Consider the following 19,181-nt stretch of genomic DNA (forward strand, 5'->3'; position numbering starts at 1 on the left):
GGGTGCTTAGAGATCTTTTTTCAGGGCCTTCCATTTCTTTACATTTGAATCAAATTATTGCATGAATAAAAGTGATGTTTTTCATTCATCTATTTTGGTGGAGCAACATGGGAGATAAAATTAAAAATCCCCTAATAATAACACTCCTCTTTCTCCCTCTAACCATATAAATAAGACTTTTTCTGACTTTACCTTTTCAAGTGGAACTTGAGATACTTCAGAATCCCACGACTGGGCAGGAAGGTGCAGCTCAGACAAGTCAGAATCTGCCAGCTGTACAGATTGCCAACACTGCCTGGGTGAGGCACCTTGTTGGTCTGTTTGATGAGCTGGCAGTACAGCTCATCTCGGAGAGGTCGGAGGTCGTGCCCAGTCTGAAGAATGCCTTGAATAATAGGGATAGGGTCTGACATGGACTCCAGTTGCTGGAGGGAATTGAATATCTTGATGGCTTCATCCTGAAGAGTTGTATAGCCTTTGTCTTTTAGCACTAGGAAAACACAACAGAACAAAAAATAGGAATGGTTTTTTAAAAGGTTTGGGAGAATATACAAATTGAGCAGCAGACAAACTGCATGAAGTGACAAGGTTAGGCAAGGTAGTTGAAGTGAAAAGCATACTTCTGGCTACAATTTAGAATCAGGATTCAAAACCTGCCTCATGTGATTACTACCTGTGTGACCTTAGGTAAGATACTTAAGTTCTCCAAGACTCAATTTCCTCATCTATAAAATGGGAGAATCAGAATAGTTGGCCTCTAAAATCCTTTCTTGCCCTAAATCTACCACCCTAAGTAGATAGGTAACAGTAATTTCTAGGAAGAATGATAGGAGGAAATATTTCAAGTGGGACTCCTTTAATCTAGGGGCAGGGGTGGGGAAAGGGAGCACATTTATATGGGTTCTTAAGAGGTTCAGGGAAGGTAGCTAAGCATTGAAGGTAATATTTCAAAAATCAGAGATATGGAGGAAAAAGCTTTAAAAACAGACTAAAGCACTATCTCTAAAATCTAGAGTATAGGTAAAGAATTCAGTTATTTTTTATTTTTTGAAGATGATGCTGTCACTGGTAAATGGTTATCTGCTAATCACTAAGGAAAAGGAACCAAGTAGCTTTGCTACAAATTTGAGGTTAATGTTAATTATGCGTTTTCATTGGTTTCATTCTCATTCAAGTTTAGGCCCAATTTCTTTGGGCCAACTACATGCCACCAAATTAATCTGCTGCAACATTTATCTGACATTGTCAAGTAATAAATTCTTCCATACGAAGAAATAATTCACATAACTGATGCTTAGCACTGAAATACTTGCCAAAACATTTTTTTAACTACTATAGATGGAAGCTTTTTTAAACTAGATGACATACCATCATCATTTATGAACCATATTTATTTCAAAATAAGGACATTAAACACATTGATCTTGCATTTATCACTAAGGGTCATCTATCAGACTGCTATATATAAAGAGAACTGGATATTTACAAATCCTGGTGGTTCTCAGTTTCCTCATCTATAAAATGAATTGGCTACCTTCTGTGCTCTCAAAGGTCCTTTTCTAAATCTATGATTCTGTGTGCCCAACATATACAATGATTACAACAATGTATATTTTATTTAACAATTTTAGAAAGTGAAAAGAATTTAGATTAAATGCAAGAATTAAACTTAGCTCTGATGAAAACATATACTTCTACCCTCTAAAGAGAGCTGTTTGACATTGGGTACAGAATACTACCAGATGTAATTATAAAGGTTTGACTTGCTAAATTGATTTTCTTTGTCACAAGGGAGCATCCTTTGATATTGGGAGGTAATAATAGTGAAAAAAGGCCCCCCAATCAATAATATCTGAAAAGAGAAAAGATTGTTAAACCAGGTTTTCTCTCAGTTCCTCTACAATGTTTAAATAGGTTACAATATGAATACTAAAAATTACACATGTGCATACACACTTATTGAACAACAGTGTCTTGCTCTGTACTGAGTTATTCAATCTATTTTTAATAGAGTTGGGGTGTCCTTTTAGCTCATGTGCTTTAGTCTTGTGCAGGGAATCTTAACTTGGGGTTTGTAAATTTATTAAAAAAATTTTTTTGATAATTGTATTACAACATAATTTGTTTCTTTTTAAATTCTTTATTTTATGCATTTACTAACGTTCTTCTGCACAGAAGTTCACAGACTCCACCAAGCCACCAAAAGGGTCCATGACACAAAAAAGGTTAAGAAGTGCCAACAGCAAAGACCTCTCAGCTCTTTCTCCACTCTGTCTCACCTAACCAGTGAGTCAATCTCTGTGAAGAGCCATCTAAGAATGTGGCATAAGGCATCACCCTTGCCGTTATTTAGAAGAGAAACTGCCCTCTTCTTTCAGAATGCTTTCTAAGTTATTATTAGATATAAGTACAGTCCAGCATGAGTAACATCTAAAAATGTCACTTCATCTCTTTAAAGAATTCAACAAAAATGAATTGCACATTGGCTACAGGAGGGGGGAGGGAAAGAACATGAATCATGTAACCATGGAAAAATACTCTAAATTAATTAATTAATTAAAAGAAAATTTTTAAAAGAGTTCAAAAGATGTTGTTTGCAATTCTATGCCTTATTCTGGGGCTTTGGGATCGACAACAGCAGCTGAATATGTTGCCACACCAACCTGCATCATATGAATCTCAAAACCTCATGAGATGATGGGGTAAGTGGGGCCCCTTTAACCTAGGGGCAGGAGTGGGGAGAGGGAGCATCAGCTTATGTCCATAGTGGGTCTTGGAATATCTCCTCTGCACAAACGGGGGGCCCTACGGTAATCAGTTTTAAGATCTGGCTCCAATTTCTTTCAGATGATCATTCTTTCTCATTAGTTATCCTAAGTAACGGATGCTGAGGTAACTGTATTTACATTCCCAGTTTTTCTCTTCATTATTGAAAATGACCTCCTTGTTGATCCCTGAACAAGACACTCCATCTCCCAACTTTGGGTGTTTTTACCAGCATTCTCCACACCTGTAATGCTCTCTTTCCTCATTTCTACCTTGTAGTTTTCCTGGAGTCCTTCAAGCCTCAGTTAAAAACCCACCTTTTCCCAAGAAGCCTTTCCCAATTTTCCTTAAATTCTAAGTGCCTTCCTTCCTTCTGCTGACTATTCCCCATTTATGCTGTATATCCCTTGTTGGGACATAGCTGTCTGCATTCTACTTCCCTTATTAAGACTGTGAATTCCTTGAAAACAGAGATTGTTTGGGCTTTTCTTTGTATCTTTCCCCAGCACTTAGAATAGAGTCTTGCATCTAGAAACCAAGTTGGTTAAGACAGAAAATATGTGTCTTTGAACAGTCTATAGTTGTAGTCTATACTTACAGTTTAGATTAATGTCCCCATAAGGCAAGGGCAGAAGCGGTGAGTGCAATGGGTGATGGGTGTAACGCAGAATGGGGTTTCTCTTGTAAATCTGTTCTACCACATCAGAATTCAGGCAGTTCTCCTTAAAAATATTTTAAAAAATTAATTCTAAAAACCTATTTGCATTTTATCATACAACAAAAATACCATGCTATGGACTTCTGTTAAAAAGAGGATTCCTTGATTATAAAGTCTTTGAATGGTCATAAAATACAATTTTTAAAATTACTGATGTTTAAAAATAGAAAGACAGAAAAGATTTGGAAAATTAATTCTCAACATGAAGTTTTTCTGAAGGAATTATTTTTTTTTTAATTTTAACTTGCAAATATTTCCCTAATGCATTTCTATTATTATTTCCACGAACTTGGTATCCTTTAAAAAGTGGAATGACATATATAGAAATTATTTGGTTAAGTAACCAAAATCATACTTTTAAAAAGTGTACAACTTCTTCAAATCCCCAATCTCCTTAATTTTCTCACTGATATTCTCCCAAATTTGTAATATATGCAGAAAAACTATTAATAAAGCTGATTTCAACAAAAATTTATTTCCCAAGCAACTAGAAAAAATTGAACTCTACTCCAAATAATATTTCACATTCATATTATTTCTTACTTATCTTTCACCTAGCATGTAAAAATATATTGGCAGATTATCAATGTATCTTTCAGTCTATTCTTGGTGCTATAATACCCTGTACTTGGAGCATGAGAAATCCAGTTATTTTTACTGCTTTGAATTTTTTAAAGGTGGAAAAAAATCTAATGAATCACTCTCAGTCAATTTGATGTTTTAAGGAAACTTTTACTATTCCTTTATCAAATGTTATTCCTTTTTTCAAAAAATGTAAAATGGAGTTTAAGACATCATTGTTTCTTTTCAGACTTGAAAATTTTCACTTAATCTCTTTCTAAGTTTACTGAAGAAAAAGGATAAGTGAGGATCAATATATAAAATTAAATTTAAAAGATGATTTGGTTTACATTGATCTTTGTCAAAGATCTTCAAAAATAATGAAGACTGTCACTGATCTTAGCAAAGTAGGTGCTCTAAATAAAAGGATTCTTAGTCCATAGATAATTTTGCAGTTTTACAACATTTCCCCAAAATTTCTGGCAGTTGAACATAAAAACCTTTGGACCATTTTATTATAGTTGGCCCACAAGAAAACAGAAAAATAGCCCACAAGAAAGCAGAAAATTATGAATGGGTTGATTTAGGAGCTCATAAGGGGAATAGCCCCAAAGGTTAGGTTTTACTAAGTTGCTGTCAAGTCACCAGCACCTCCTCCTTATTTTGCTTTTACAAAGTTTTTATGCCACAAACTTAAGTGTTTATTCACTATCATTTTTTTTCATTTTTTTTAAACCCTTGTACTTTGGTGTATTGTCTCATAGGTGGAAGATTGGTAAGGGTGGGCAATAGGGGTCAAGTGACTTACCCAGGGTCACACAGCTGGGAAGTGGCTGAGGCCGGGTTTGAACCTAGGACCTCCTGTCTCTAGGCCTGACTCTCACTCCACTGAGCTACCCAGCTGCCCTTCACTATCATTTTTTGATCATCTCAGGAGAGGAAATGAAAACTATTTGAAAACCAAGAAATATAATTAACATTTAGCTTTAGATCAGAAACAGGTTAGGAAGTAATCTTATTTCTTTCTTCTATGGTTGAATTTCCATAGCTGGGCAACATAAATAACATTGCCTCTATCCTTTTGACCTCACAAAAATGTTAGGTCTTAGGAACAACACAGCTATGAAAATTTACTTCTGACCTGATAGGTCCCAGAGTTATATAGAGGGATGCTGTCAGGTTTCAAGTAATTGTCCATGGATTATCCAGATTCCAGACTCAATTGGGAAATAATACTAGCGGTAGTTTATAACTCAGAACTGATACCTCAGAATAGAAATATAAACTGGTTGTTTTGAATTCAGGGAAGTGCTATTTGGAAGTGTCTATCAGACTCCCTATGGACATGTGTGGGCTTTGAGACTACATTACCCATGATTCCAATGGGTTTCCGGTCTTTGGGCGTGGGGACGTCAAAGGTTCCCACACATAGGGCAGCTTAAATTCAGGGGGGCCTAGAGAAGGTCTCTTGGGTTTCCTGGTTAGCTGGCTGGCGTAGGAGAGAGAGGATGGGCTCCAGCAGTAAATTTAAAGGTAGTCAAGTGTGGTCATAGATATTTCACCAACAAGGCCATGGCTATTAAAATACTAATTTCTCTTATTTTATCAGTCTTTATCATTTTTAATTGTAACAAAACAAAAGGCCTTCTAAATACTTCTTATGGACTTCTATCCTTTTGAAGTCCAATCAGTATTTACAGAACAATGATGGAAAATTTCACACAATATTAGAGAGGATGTGCCCTGTAAGATCTGACATTCTGATCTTTCTCTGAATATCCTAAAGGTTAGTCCAGCAAGTGTGAAAATATTCATATCTCCAAAATATTCAATTGAAGTCTATTTAAAGTCTATCTTTTCTAAAGTGTATAGACTCTTGCCTGAAAAGGGGAAATTCAGATAAAAAGTAATTTCATTTTCTTCTATAATCATAACAATGTTTCTCATCCCAGTCTAGTAAATGAGTATTAAAGTCAGTGCTGAAGCCAATGAGCCCCTGGATACAAAGATAAGAATGGGAATAGAAATCTTGCTGTTGGTTATCTTACCTTAATATCCTGAATCAGCTGCTGGGTGGGAGTATCAATTGGAGCTTTAGTCTCAGTCACATTTTGAATGGCACTGGACCACCGGGTGGCCTCATTGAGCAATTTTGTGTAGAGGCGATAACAGTGCTTTCGTCCATACACAGTGACATTCCAATAGCCTGAAGTATCAGGAAACACAATTACAAACCTCTCTGAACCAAGGAGTCTGCCTGGAATTAATGTTTCTTTAGGAAATTCATCATTACAAGTGTGATACATCCTTCCCTCTAAAGCTGAGGCTTATGCTTTTGGGACCACTGTGATGGTGGTTAGACAGAAGTGGGCAATGGACTCTTTTCCCTCCAATTCCTCATTCCCTTCTCTTAAGACTCTCTAAAGAAATGATTATGCCAGGCAAGTTTGTATATATGGATACTGCTTATGTCTTTTTCTTCCTCTTTCCTTCCTAACCTCCTTAAAACTTGGGAGGAATTTAAGACAAAAAGAAAAAAGATAAAAACCAAAATGAAAAATAAACAAACTAGAAAGACCACCAATCCCACTACCCAACTTCCAATCTATTAAAAACAGAAAACATTTCTTCTGGATGCATTTATGCATCTTGCTTTCTATTAATCTTACTGAGAGTTGGGGCTCTGCTTCATGCTGCATGTACCACTGATTATAATGCTATACATTTTTAATGAAGATGAAAGAGTGAACACAAGAATGGAGATGATTAAATCTTGCTGCATCTGTAAGACAATCTGCAGAATTTGCCACATCAATTATTCCCATTCCCACTAAAAACTAGAACATCTATAAATGACCAATTCTAAAAGATAGGTGACTCTGCTGTATATATTGTTTTCTAGTGGAAAGAAAAACTTAACTGCAATTTAAAAATTAAATTATTACTCTTTGGTCATGGCAATTTATGAAATTCAATGTATTCCTTACACTGAATCATGTAAGAAGCTGAATGTACAGGTGGAAAAACAGTCCCATCCTGCCAGGGATCATGTACGTAAAGAAATGCCACCAAGATTAAATCAATCCATTAACTTAAAATTAGTTACATTTTAAGGGTCTCTAAAGGCATATATCATTAAAAGGTATGATATTATTAACTGATGCTTATGAAGAGTTTAGAATGTTCAAATCTCAGAAAAATCTCATCTATTACTTTTCTTGCCTTTATATGAATTTTGTGTGAACTTTCCCATAACTCGGACAAACTGAAAATTTCATTTATATGTTTATTTTGAATCTTATTTATAGTGAAACCCACAAGCACAGAGTCTAAAAAGAAGCAATGGGCTATAAAGAAATATCTGAAGAGAAAAATTAGGCTCTGAGCAGAGCCCTTTGAGACAAGAAACATTGCTCCATGGTAGTTTTTATAAGGGGTCATGAAGGCAAATGAGCCAGTTACCTGTTTCTTTGAAGATTTTTTCATCAGGTGGGACAACAGAACAGAGACTATTCAGGACCAGGGTGCCCAGTTTCAGAGCATTCTTCTCTGAGCTTTTGTAATAATCCAAGGAGTTGTGTGTTAGGACGAACCAACGCTTCTTCAGCTTGAGTGAGGACACCTTGGGGCTGTTTTTTACCTCTTTGTGTAGCCATCCTTGGGAGAATAATTATTTATATGATGTGAATTAAAAGCCTTAACAATCATCTAAAATACTAGATATAAAGTATAAGTCAGGTGATGCTCAAAACCTAGTTGCATTTCTATTGAGGCTTCAAATGACTTTTGCACTTATTAATAAGATAACTTTTAAAAAAACATAAAAAAGTGAGTCAAATTAACTTAGGAGGAAAAAAAAGAAAACCCTTTTACCTTCTGTCTTACAATCACTCAATATTATGGATTGGTTCTAAGGCAGAAAAGCAATGAGGGCTAAGTAACCGAGGCTAAGTGGCTTGTGCAGGGTCCAAGTCCAGATCTGAACCCAGAATCTCCCATCTCTCAGTCTGGCTCAGTATTCACTGGGCCAATTAATTACTTCCAAATTAACTTCTAAACAATGTCACACAAATAAAAATATTGCTAAAGAATATTCTGATAGTGCACATGGCTCTTAGGAAAGAATCTTGCAATCCCTGGTTATTACCTCTCACGATAAATTCTTGCCCCTCTACCCGGGTATCCCCTTTGGATCTCTGCAGCAGAGTTATCCAGTGGTGCATCTCCTCTGGAGTGTCAGCATTGCAGTGAAGGACCCGGTTAGCTGTGATGATCACAAATGAATTGGGCCTGTATCCAGGGAAGAGAAAGTGGAAAAATCTATTAGCTCAACTGTCAACATAACCTTTGTTTGAACCACCACTAAAATGACTCTTTCTTGGCTTCCCAATCATAGGTAGAAACACGGTTGTGCTATTAGTATTTTATATTAAAGTAAACACTGTTCACTTTTGGAGCATTTATTTTAAGCTTCATTAACCTTTACACTTGGAGCAACAAATTCTGAAGGTTCTGGGAAGTGAAAACATTTTTCTATGCAAAATTTTCCAAATGAAAACCTGGCTTGTTCTGGGAAAGCTAAATAAAGTGACTTCTGGAGGAAAAAATGATGATTTTCCCAAAGTCAACTTTTTCTCTGTCTCTATTGGGTTATATTATTGTGGATGAGTAATGAATGGCAGGTAAGTATCATTGAACTAAGTAAATCAGTAAAAAGTTAAAAAAGTGAAATGTCTTGGTATCTTTTCAAAATATTCTGGCAGGTACATGCATGTACTTTGGAATGAGGGCCAGGAAGAGGGGACATAGTGACAGAAAAAAAAGGATAATAAAATTTGTTTCTTTGGCTTCTTTTCTGTTTGGGAATATTTTGACTGCTTTAGATCTGTTTCATGACTGATGGCCTCAGGTTAATTTGTTAAATTATGCCAGAAAAACAGTCTGGACTTGTGTAGTTTATAAATCTTCGGAAAGAAGAAAATTACTGTTTGAAAGATATCAGTATTGTAAAATTTAAATATCCAATAACTCCAAGTATTATATTTTATAAGATTTATTAGTAATCACTTGAAATAGAAGAAATAAGAAATAGAAGTACAAAGCTTAAGTATGACCACGTGAGCAAACTTTCTTGCCAAGCTCTCCCCCCAGCCTCTACAGCCACATTCTGGGAAGAGGAGAGGGAAAAGCTACACAAAACTTATATCTTTCCTATGTTAGTAAGCAGCGTGAATACGCAAATGGGATGCTGGGAAAGAGAGTCTTACACAATATCTAAAGAGGTAAAAAAATGAGATTCTCTATTATATATATTCTTAATATACTTTATTATTGTTTGGTCATATCAGTCCTATTTGACCCTTCATAATTGTATTTGGGATTTTCTTGGCCAAGATATTGGAGTGATTTGCCATTTTCTTCTCCAGTTCATTTTACAGATAAGGAAACTGAGGCAAACAGGGTGAAGTGATTTGCCCAGGGTCACACAGCTAATAGTTAATCGAGGCTGTGAACTTAAGACTTTCCTGCCTCTAGGGTTGGTGTTCTATTCACATCACTTAGCTGTCCCTTAAGATTCCTTAGCTTCCTTGGCAGCTGACCAATATTCTACATTACTACTAAATTATTAGAATATAAAATTTGTCACGTTACTTTTTCTTACAATTGTTTTCCTTTTGCAGGATTGCTCATTTTAAAAAAAAAGGATTATTATCTTATTGGCAACATGCAACTAATGTGGAAGTATTCTAAAGGGAAAGAAATATAGAACTTTCAAATTTCTGAAGTGAATAAATGTGGAATAATAAGGCAATTAATTCCAGAATACAACATATAATACAAAATTGTTTTAGATATCTGGATTAATATTGAAAAAGTAAAATGCCTTGCTCAAATAAACACTCTGAAGAGTTAAAATAATTGATTAACATCTGCATAGCCTGTAATGTTTTTACATATAAGCAGTAGCCAATGCATATTTAAATAAAAAATTAAAAGTTTTCACAGAGTAAGCTTTGTAAATTTAATCTCATTAGTTTTTATGGTACAATACAGACTATACTAGGTATCTTTCTTCAATTATACCCCAATTATGAAACTAAAATTTATGGATGTCAAACAAATGTGTAACATTTAAATAAAGCACAGGAGATCATGTGTTAGAATACTTACTTATTAATTAATGCTCCAAATTGATGCTCCAAAATTGAAAAGAGAAAAATGTATGCTGGAACAATGGGATTTCATAAAAAGGTGAAGCCCCTTCCTATATGCCCAATGTTAACCACTACTGCAGAAAATAAAATATGCTTAAGAAATGTGTAGTGAATTTGAATAGAAATTCAGTGTGATGAAGAAGGGAGAATGGAACTCAAAAGCAAGCAGAGAGAAAAATATTATCATAATGTAAAAAATCCAAAGAATATCACCTCCAAAGAGCACTTCTGAATTGATTGAGATTATACAAAGAATAGTATACTACACAGTCCAAAGGAACTTTTTCTTTACGGAGGCTAGAATAAAGAAGCTAATGTTCTAGTTTATGTAAACTTCATTATTTGTTCATAAAAAGTTTTTAAAAAATTTTATGAAGGCCAGGGTGGATGGAAAAGTGAGTCAGGGAAATCCTTCTATGTGATTTTTTTCTTCTATGGTGATTTTCAGTTTTTTATAAAAATCTAAATTCAATTTTACTTTTGCCAAAATGGAGATTATTTTGATTGTGCTCTGTTGAAAATATCCGAAAAGTTAAATTGTTCCTTCCCTACTTTTTTCCTACAAACAATTACTAATGATATGAAAAAGGAGGAAAAAGAAAGACTGGCTTTGTGATAGAAGGTCTGAGTTATGTGTCAGCTTAATGTGACAATAGGACAAGTCATAGTATCTGTAAGCCCTAGTTTCCTCACTTATAGAACTGAGATAAAAATACTTAGGCTACTGATCTTACACAGTTATTGTGAGGAAGCTATTTTATGAACTTTCAAACCCAAGAGAAGTACATGAGATTACTGGACATGAAATAGCTCTTCTGATCCCTTTTTCTCAAGCAAGTCACATATACTGACCATAATATTATTTCATCACTAAGTGAGAAGAAAAACTGGTTAGATACAGGGGAAAAAACTCAGTTGGGAAAAATGAAATCAGGTTTTCAAGTTTATTAAGATATGAAAATAAGATTAAAAAAGAGTAATGGCTGAAATTACCTGTCTGGGTTGTCAGAAGCACACACAGAATCAATCAATCCCACATCCAGAGTGCCCTACAATTGAGAATGAAAGAGGGAGTAAGTCAGGAGAGCTTTAAAGTAGCTATATATAGTAGATTTTAGATTTGAAATTCTATGGCTCAGCAAAAATATTAGAAAGAATCCCTTTAATCCTCTGTTATCTGCAAAAGAAAAAAGATTTTCCACACAAGAGGCATTTACTTCTTTAGAAATCACCTATAATGTCTACTGAAAACTGGATCCAGTGTGAAAGTCCTTTCTTCCAGGGAAAGAAATTCTGAAACTTTCTTTAAAAGCTTATTCTTGCAATTCAAGAATGGATATCTCCTCTCTGAATAGTCAAAGATAATGGCCTTAATACTGATTTCAGGACTAAGGATAAAAATCACCAGTCTTGCCTGTTTGGAAAAAAAAAGTTACAAGTTTTTCTAGTTCATCCTGTTTTATTTTTCTTTTATGCATCATTTTTTGCCTATCAAATTCCATTTATTACCCTCTCAGGTTATAGGTCTATCATTAAAGGGAACAGAAAAGCAATTTCCCCATCTTTGTGTCATGTTATTAGCTTTCCATGTTCATTAAACAAAAGATAATCTTTATTTTATTTCTTCCCAAGCTTATATTAGTACTCTTAATTCCCTCAGCCCATGCTAGCTGCTAAGTAAAGCTTTCACTTACCACTGCATTTTGTGGATTTGCTTGCTCATCATGCATCTCCCGAATCTCCTGGTCTGTGGATGCATGGACTTGACTCAGCACACTGAACCAGTGACTGGAAGGAGGAAAGAGTGGGTGTCGTTTTGAAAAAGAAAGGTCAAACTCTGCATTTATAAAAAGGCTGGCCTAGAAGCAACCTTTTGGAAGGGGCCTCTGATTTCTGCTTGGTTACATTACGTAGAAAATCAGAAGCAGAAACTGAGGTTTTTTATCTTGTTCAGGAGTAGTTAAAAAATATAGTAACTGATTGTTTTTAGATACTCTATAGCAACAATTTCATAAGGATAAGAAATTTTCTTTGCTTCATGCTCCCCTTTCAAGAGATTATTCAATATAGCAGGAAATATACTTGTGGAAATAAAATAAAAATAATGTCCCTATCAAATTAGTAAATTTAGTAAAAATGCCTGTTAGTTATTCCACTGAAAAGTCTTATCAAATACATTTACAGGATTATTTTCTTTTAAAATGATTTATAAAAAGGGACAGGCAATACAAATAAATATTTGTGTAATATAAAGGGAAGGAATGGGGAAACCGATCCTCTTTAAGTGTTCAGAAATATTGTCTCATCATGACTATTTAGGAAAATTGTTCCATAAACACTCCCAGGCCATGAGCTATCCTCCCATGATATAGTTTTCTTCAAATGAGTCAAACGACCTTTCCATAGTAGAGCTAGGAGTTATTGCATGAGTCAGAAAGCACATCTTTCCTATCATTTTATATTCCTTAGATGTTTTAGTTTCAGGATATTTTCTTTTCTTTCAACCTTCAATTATCATCAAAAGCAAAAAACAAAGAAGTATAAGCCTTCCTTTTTACCCTGTTACAGTGAAGCAGAAAAAGATCTGAACTAAGGGACCACTACTTGTTGAGTGCTTTATAATTAAATCAGTTAGTACCCTTTCGAAAGAGGCTTGGGGGTGATGAACTATCTGTTGTGTAAAACAAAAGGTACTTTGATTTGCATTTCTTTAATCAATAATGATTTAGAGACTTGAACCCAGGACCTCCAATCTCTAGGCTCTCAATACTTGCAGTCACTTAGCTACCTCCTACTGTTTTTCTTCCAATCATGACTACATTGGTTTTTATTTGTACAAAACCTTTTAAATTTAATGTTTTCAAAAATGGGGGAAGGAGAGGGAGTTACTGGAGAATTTTACATGGCAAACAAATAAACTTAAGTTTAAAAATTGTGTTAGTACATTAAAAATAAAAGAATTTTTTTTTGGGGGGGGGGCTGCGCGGGGTAGAGATGGAAGTAGTTAGATGACTCAATGGATAGAGCCAGGTTTGGAGACAGGAAGTCTTGGATTCTAATTTCAGATACCTGGGCAAGTCACTGAACACCCAATGCTTAGCTCTTATTGCTCCTTGGCCATGGAACTAATACACAGTTACTGATTCTAAGAGGGAAGGTAAAGGTTTAAAAACAAACAATCAAAAATCAAAGGAACAAGTATATGAAGACATGGACTCTCCTCTGAAACATTATCGCATTTAATTTGTTTTTATGGGGAGAGGAAGGGCAAAAAGAGAAGAAATGATAAAAGAGCAAGCATATGGGCACTGTCAGTGTCAAAGGTGCTTAAACAGAGTATCCTATTTCTTCTTGGAAGACAATTACATTGTGTCCATAAAATATCAACAAATAGCTAAAAATATGAGAAATATCAGCTATATACACACATATATAAAGGGATAAAAGATAAGTATCTCCTTTGGTATTTCCTAAAGGAAAGCTATATTACTAAAGAGTATGTCATCTCAAAATACATAATGGTTTTAATTAATTTAGAAATTATTTTATTTTACATTTTATAAATTTATAAATAGTTTAATTAATACACAATACTTTTAATAATAATTAGCTCAATGAATTCCTGAGCTAACCAAGGGGTCAAATTTCTAATTAACCGATCAAAGTTACTCCAAATGCTTCCATATGTATGTAAAGAAAGTATATGTGCATCTCAGCTTTAAGTAACTAGATGAACATTTACAAAATCCTCAAGATGACAAGGGAATGTATTGTTCTTTCATAGTCTTTAGAGAGGACACTGTTAAAATTACTCACATTTCTTCTTCCTAATCAAATATAATTTGGGACTAGAAAAGTGCTGCACAACAACTATTCTATGCACTGGTCAGTGGAAGAAAGGAAGCACTTGGATGAAATATCCACAAGGTTAAATTTAGCTGATTCAATATGGTACAAATCAAACAAGGGAGAGCTGCCAAAGGCCGGGGCTATAATTCCACTGAGAAGTTGTGGTCATTTTTGCTATCCACAAGAAACCACACGCGGTCTCCAGGGCCATGAAATGGAATTACAGGACTATAATTCCAAGTTTGTTTGCTTTTCTATTTTATGTATAATTTATGGATCTAACTGAAGTTGGAGTCTCTTCCCATGGGAAGATTTTTTCCCCTGCTGATGTCTTTCCTCTTACCGCTGCTGCCATGGTGCTATGTCAACTCATGGTTTTCAAAGAGAACAAGTGGTGGGGTGAGGTACTGAGAACTTGTCACACTTAAATGAAATCATTTTTAAGTAAAGGGAAGAAAAAAAATGTGAGCTGGGGGATGTTACATTTAGGAATTAGAAGTATGACATTTTTGGACCTTTGTTATCCAGGGCCTTACTTGTTCCTAACATAACTCAAGAAAAAACATGGAAGGTCAAGGCAGGCTCACTTTTTCTTTTTTTAAAATACACTCTTAGCTTCTGTCTTGATACCAAGCATCAGTTCAGGGAATTGGAGTTAAGTGACTTGCCCAGACTTCCAATCTCCAAGCTTGGCTTTATCTACTGAGTCAACTGGCTGCCCAATAAGTTCACTTCTAAAAAGTAGCAATCGTACTACCTTATGCTTTGTTTTTAGAAAGCCTTTATTTTCAAATATTCAAAGCTTTTTTACAGAGATTATTTTGCTGCTTAGGTAGGAAAAAGTGAATAAAAAACTGAGGTCTTTTGAGGCTGGCAGGAATTTTTGTGTGTGTCATCTACTCCCTCTGGCAGTCTGGTCAAGCCTGCAGAGCCCTAACTCAGAATGTTTTAAAATATACAAAATTTAAAATAAAATAAAAATAAAAAAACAAAATATGTTGATATCTATGTTGAAAGATAAGGCTCAAAATAACAGAAAAACCAGTTTATGAACTATCTGTTGATATCTTCCTTCTCCCCCAATGCTAAGGCAATCAGTGATGGAACCCAGATTTGGATGTAGGAGTTCTGATGGTCCAAAGTGCCTCCTAAAAGTGTGAGTGAGAAGGCCTCTACCCCGGTGATTATTATACTACACTACAGATCACACTGTCCTTTCCTACCTTTTTGCTTTTGCTGTGTTAAAAAAAAAAAACAACCCAAGAGCTTTGGGTTCTCAATATCTACCCCAATTTATACATACTGTGTGTAAGTGACGTCCTTTTATACTAAGCCTCCTCTTCTGCATCTGAAAGCAAATCACATCTGACCCTGACTCCATAGCAAGAAACAGAGCGGGACAGACTGCTTTCCTATACCCCTCTGCCCAGGAAGGCTTCCCCACACATGAAAATTCATGTCCTTTTTTCTCAAGTGTTCATTTACTTTAAGTGCAGTTAAATATTGACTAAACACTTTCCTGGGACCATTAGGATTGTAATCCATGTGAAAGCAAGGACCAATTCCACAGAAACAAAGCAATTAATTCCCACTCACCTGGCATCTTCTGGAGATTCAGCAATCAGATGGAATACCCTGTCAGCCATAATAATATCAATTCCATTCTCTTTACTGGTATTGTCAATGATCTCTCTGAAATGAAAGCGTGTAACTAACCTTAAATGAGGAATACTACAATCTTAATAATATTTAATGAAAGACAATCTAGGAAATGGTCCTTCAAAGAGAGATTTTATATTTAATCATGTTTATTTCTGATGGGTTAAAAGTAAAAATCATAAATCCTCAACTCATGCCATTCTATGTATAAAGATAATTTTCAGGTGTTGATTTGCTTCTGACACATTACATTCCTCTTTGCTCCTCTGGTTACTTAAGATTCTTTTTTTCCTGTTCCCCTTCTATTGAGACATTTAGCTTTTCTCTACCCCCTTTCTTAGGATCCTACTCTCTATTCAACAAATTGCTAATTATTGTGATCATGATAAAAAAATTGAAATAATAGATCCTGGTAACATAGTCTAGATAATCATAAGTGCGTTTCAAGGGAGTTTCTAGAAGAAATGACTTCATCTGAAAGAGTACCTTAAATGGTGAGACTTTTAGATGCAATGGAAGGTTGGAAGAGGACTTTTTTAAAGCAGACTTAACTTTGCCAGCCTATTTTGAATAAAATTAGTGCTTAGTAAATGGTTTTGCTAAAGGAAAATAAGACTTCCATCTATAAGCCTTTTTCATATGTGACATCCTTTGTGGTAGAAAAAGGGGAGACTCTTGAGTGCACTAATTCTCCCACTTTCAGAGAGAAAGATAGAAGGTAACAGGACAAGGTGAAGAGAGATTCAAAGGACAATTCTGATCTCAAATAGGCAGTAGAGGAAGAAAATACATTTATTCTGAAAACATCTCCTTGTTGTCAGCTTCTTCCTCAATTTAGCAATTAGTAGTCTGGCTTTTGGCAGTCCAGAGATTCTGAAAGTGATATGCTGAAGGGTGAAATTGTTAAAAGGAACTTTGACCAACTGTTCTACTTATTCACTCCATTATTTCTGAGTGCAACTAATTGTGCTTCCAATTGGCTAATTACAAGTCCAACTGGCTAGGCTTTGTCTTTTAAATGAGAGCCAAATGTCTAATTGTGACTACAAAAAGTCTATTAAATAGTTATTCACAGATGATATCTTCTTTCCACAGCTATCCATGGAAGTATAATCTGCTAATAAGAACAGCAGGAGCCCTTAAATAAAGATCTAGTCTGCTGCATTAAATTCAATTTAAAAAACCATGTCGAAGTTTCCATGGGAATCTTATAATACTTAGAATCACATGCAGGTCAGAGAACACTATTGTTATTTCTATGTATTTGATACCCACACTTTGGGAATGGCTAAGAACTTAGGAAAAAAAGAAAAAGAAAAGACTGGACTCATATTAGTATTGGCTTCTATAATTTAGCAACGGTTCATCAAACTAGGTTCCATAACATACTTGGCTGTCCGGACTTCAATTGTGCCCTTTAACTTCTCCTCGCTATCATTTTCGAAGTACATCAGTTTGGACTGACGGAGAACAAACCAGCGTTTCTTCCAGTTCCTCCTGGAGAGGGTGGATGATCCACCACCTTTTTTGTGTAGCCAGCCTTGTTTAAGGGCTTCTTGCTTGGATCGGAACCACAAAAAAGTCTCGTCCTTGAGGACACACCAGCGACGTTTCCACGAGTTCATTAAGCCACCTGTTACCCAAGAGGGTCAGAGATAAGTTAAGAAAAAATAGAATAAAAATAAACCTGGATTGTAGCCATACTCAGGTGTATTTTAAAAAAATAAAATAAACTAAAATAATAATAACAATAATAATAAGGTTTTGCTTCAGTCCAATTTTTTAAAAAAAAATCATTTCCATAACTCTTCCTAAACAAACATGTGTGAATCAAATAATAGCATAGGGGTGGGGAATGTTTAACAGTGTTTAGTTCAAATTAAGCTCCATAACCGTAGGTCATCAGGATTTTTGAACTCAAGACTGTTGTGTTGTAAAAGGGTGGGACCCTCTAGAACTGTTCATTCCTGGGTGTACACACACGGCATAATATGGAAGAGACACTGAATTGTGACAGATGTTGTTCTGAATCTAATGACATAGAAGATCTTTTTTTTTAAAATTTTAATTAAAAAAATTTTTTTCCATGGTTCCATGATTCTTGTTGTCTCCTTCCCCTCTAACCTCCCCATTCCCAGAGTGGATAAGCAATTTCACCGAGTTACATATATACTATCACTCAAATCCTATTCTGAAAGAAAAATCTTTATAGGCTGCATGGATTTACGCATAAATTCATGCTAATTGTGAATCTCCAGATTTAATGGACTGCCCCCAGAAAGACGTTTTTAAAGACATTTTTTTCCAATTTTCTCTCTGCTTTATCTGCTTGAAAGAAGTTAGTTTATGAGGAAATTGGAATCAATCTGTTAAGATTTAGTAAAAACATCTCATATAAAAAAACCTACATTTGCAAATCTGTATATCTTTGAAAAAGGACAAATACTACCCTTAGAAAATTCTTTTAATTTGTAAGGTAAATGATTTACATGGCAAAACATAGCTTTTAGCAAAATCCCTAGGCAGATTTAATCAGTATTGATGCTAATTAGAACTCCTTTATCATTTGGCTAGCTGGGAATGAAATATGGAACTGAGATAAATTAGCTACAACTTCTTTCAAATTTATATTTACATAGTCATTTAATATTTGTAAAGCCCTTCTTATGCATGTTTTATTTTTTGCCTCTTTATCCAAGGTGCCAAGCACAGTCTAGGAGCTTAAAAAATGCTTGTTTAACTGAATCTAAAATACATAAATATATGTAACCTCGTTCTAAAGAGATAATTCTATCTCAGTTCTACAGATTCTCCAAGAAACAATAACCTTTATGGCAATTTTTCTTGATTTCTTCTATTGAATGTATTGAAGAACATAGCCCAATTGAAGTATACAAAACTGGTACTCAAAATGAGTGAAAATAAAAATAAATTTAAAATGTATAATACCTATAAAAGTTAGAATTATAAGGTTATTAACCTTTCAATTTCTTATTGTTCAACTACTAATTCACTCATTGTGACATGAAGAAATACTCATTTACAATTCATTTAATTAATTTTCCTTTTTGAAAATAAACAACGAGAATTCTATATTGGAGGAGGGAAGGTAGAATATCTCTTAGTTGTGCCTGGGTGATGATTCTGGGTAGATACTGCTCAAATTAAGAACCGTGACAAACTGGCTAAAAAGGCAACTAAACAAAAAACATTTTGTGCTTTCCTAAAACAGCAATAAATGAGTGTGCTAAGCTTAAGAAATCTTTTCTACCAATAATAAATAAGTGTTATTAGAATCAAATATCGAATTCATTTCTACTTGTGACCTGAATATAGATTTCTCAAATGTAGATCTAGAAGCTGTTGCATTAAGACTGATAATAAAATCTAACATTTTATTAACATTTAAAGGT

General features: G+C 34.8%; 1 protein-coding gene across 2 annotated transcripts in view; it reads right to left on the reverse strand.

Moving 5' to 3' along the window:
- MYO10 (myosin X) overlaps window positions 1-19,181 on the reverse strand; it is a 233,476-nt gene that overhangs the window by 11,242 nt on the left and 203,053 nt on the right. For both annotated transcript variants that reach the window (XM_044665583.1, XM_044665593.1), the window contains 9 exons: window positions 17,158-17,401; window positions 15,706-15,801; window positions 11,955-12,048; window positions 11,254-11,309; window positions 8,193-8,335; window positions 7,508-7,702; window positions 6,094-6,251; window positions 3,365-3,488; window positions 193-490 (listed from right to left, as the gene is read on the reverse strand). In XM_044665583.1, coding sequence (XP_044521518.1) covers window positions 193-490; window positions 3,365-3,488; window positions 6,094-6,251; window positions 7,508-7,702; window positions 8,193-8,335; window positions 11,254-11,309; window positions 11,955-12,048; window positions 15,706-15,801; window positions 17,158-17,401 — 1,408 coding nt within the window. The remainder of the gene's footprint in view (window positions 1-192; window positions 491-3,364; window positions 3,489-6,093; window positions 6,252-7,507; window positions 7,703-8,192; window positions 8,336-11,253; window positions 11,310-11,954; window positions 12,049-15,705; window positions 15,802-17,157; window positions 17,402-19,181) is intronic.

Source organism: Gracilinanus agilis, chromosome 1, assembly GCF_016433145.1.
Source record: "Gracilinanus agilis isolate LMUSP501 chromosome 1, AgileGrace, whole genome shotgun sequence".
NCBI lineage: Eukaryota > Metazoa > Chordata > Mammalia > Didelphimorphia > Didelphidae > Gracilinanus > Gracilinanus agilis.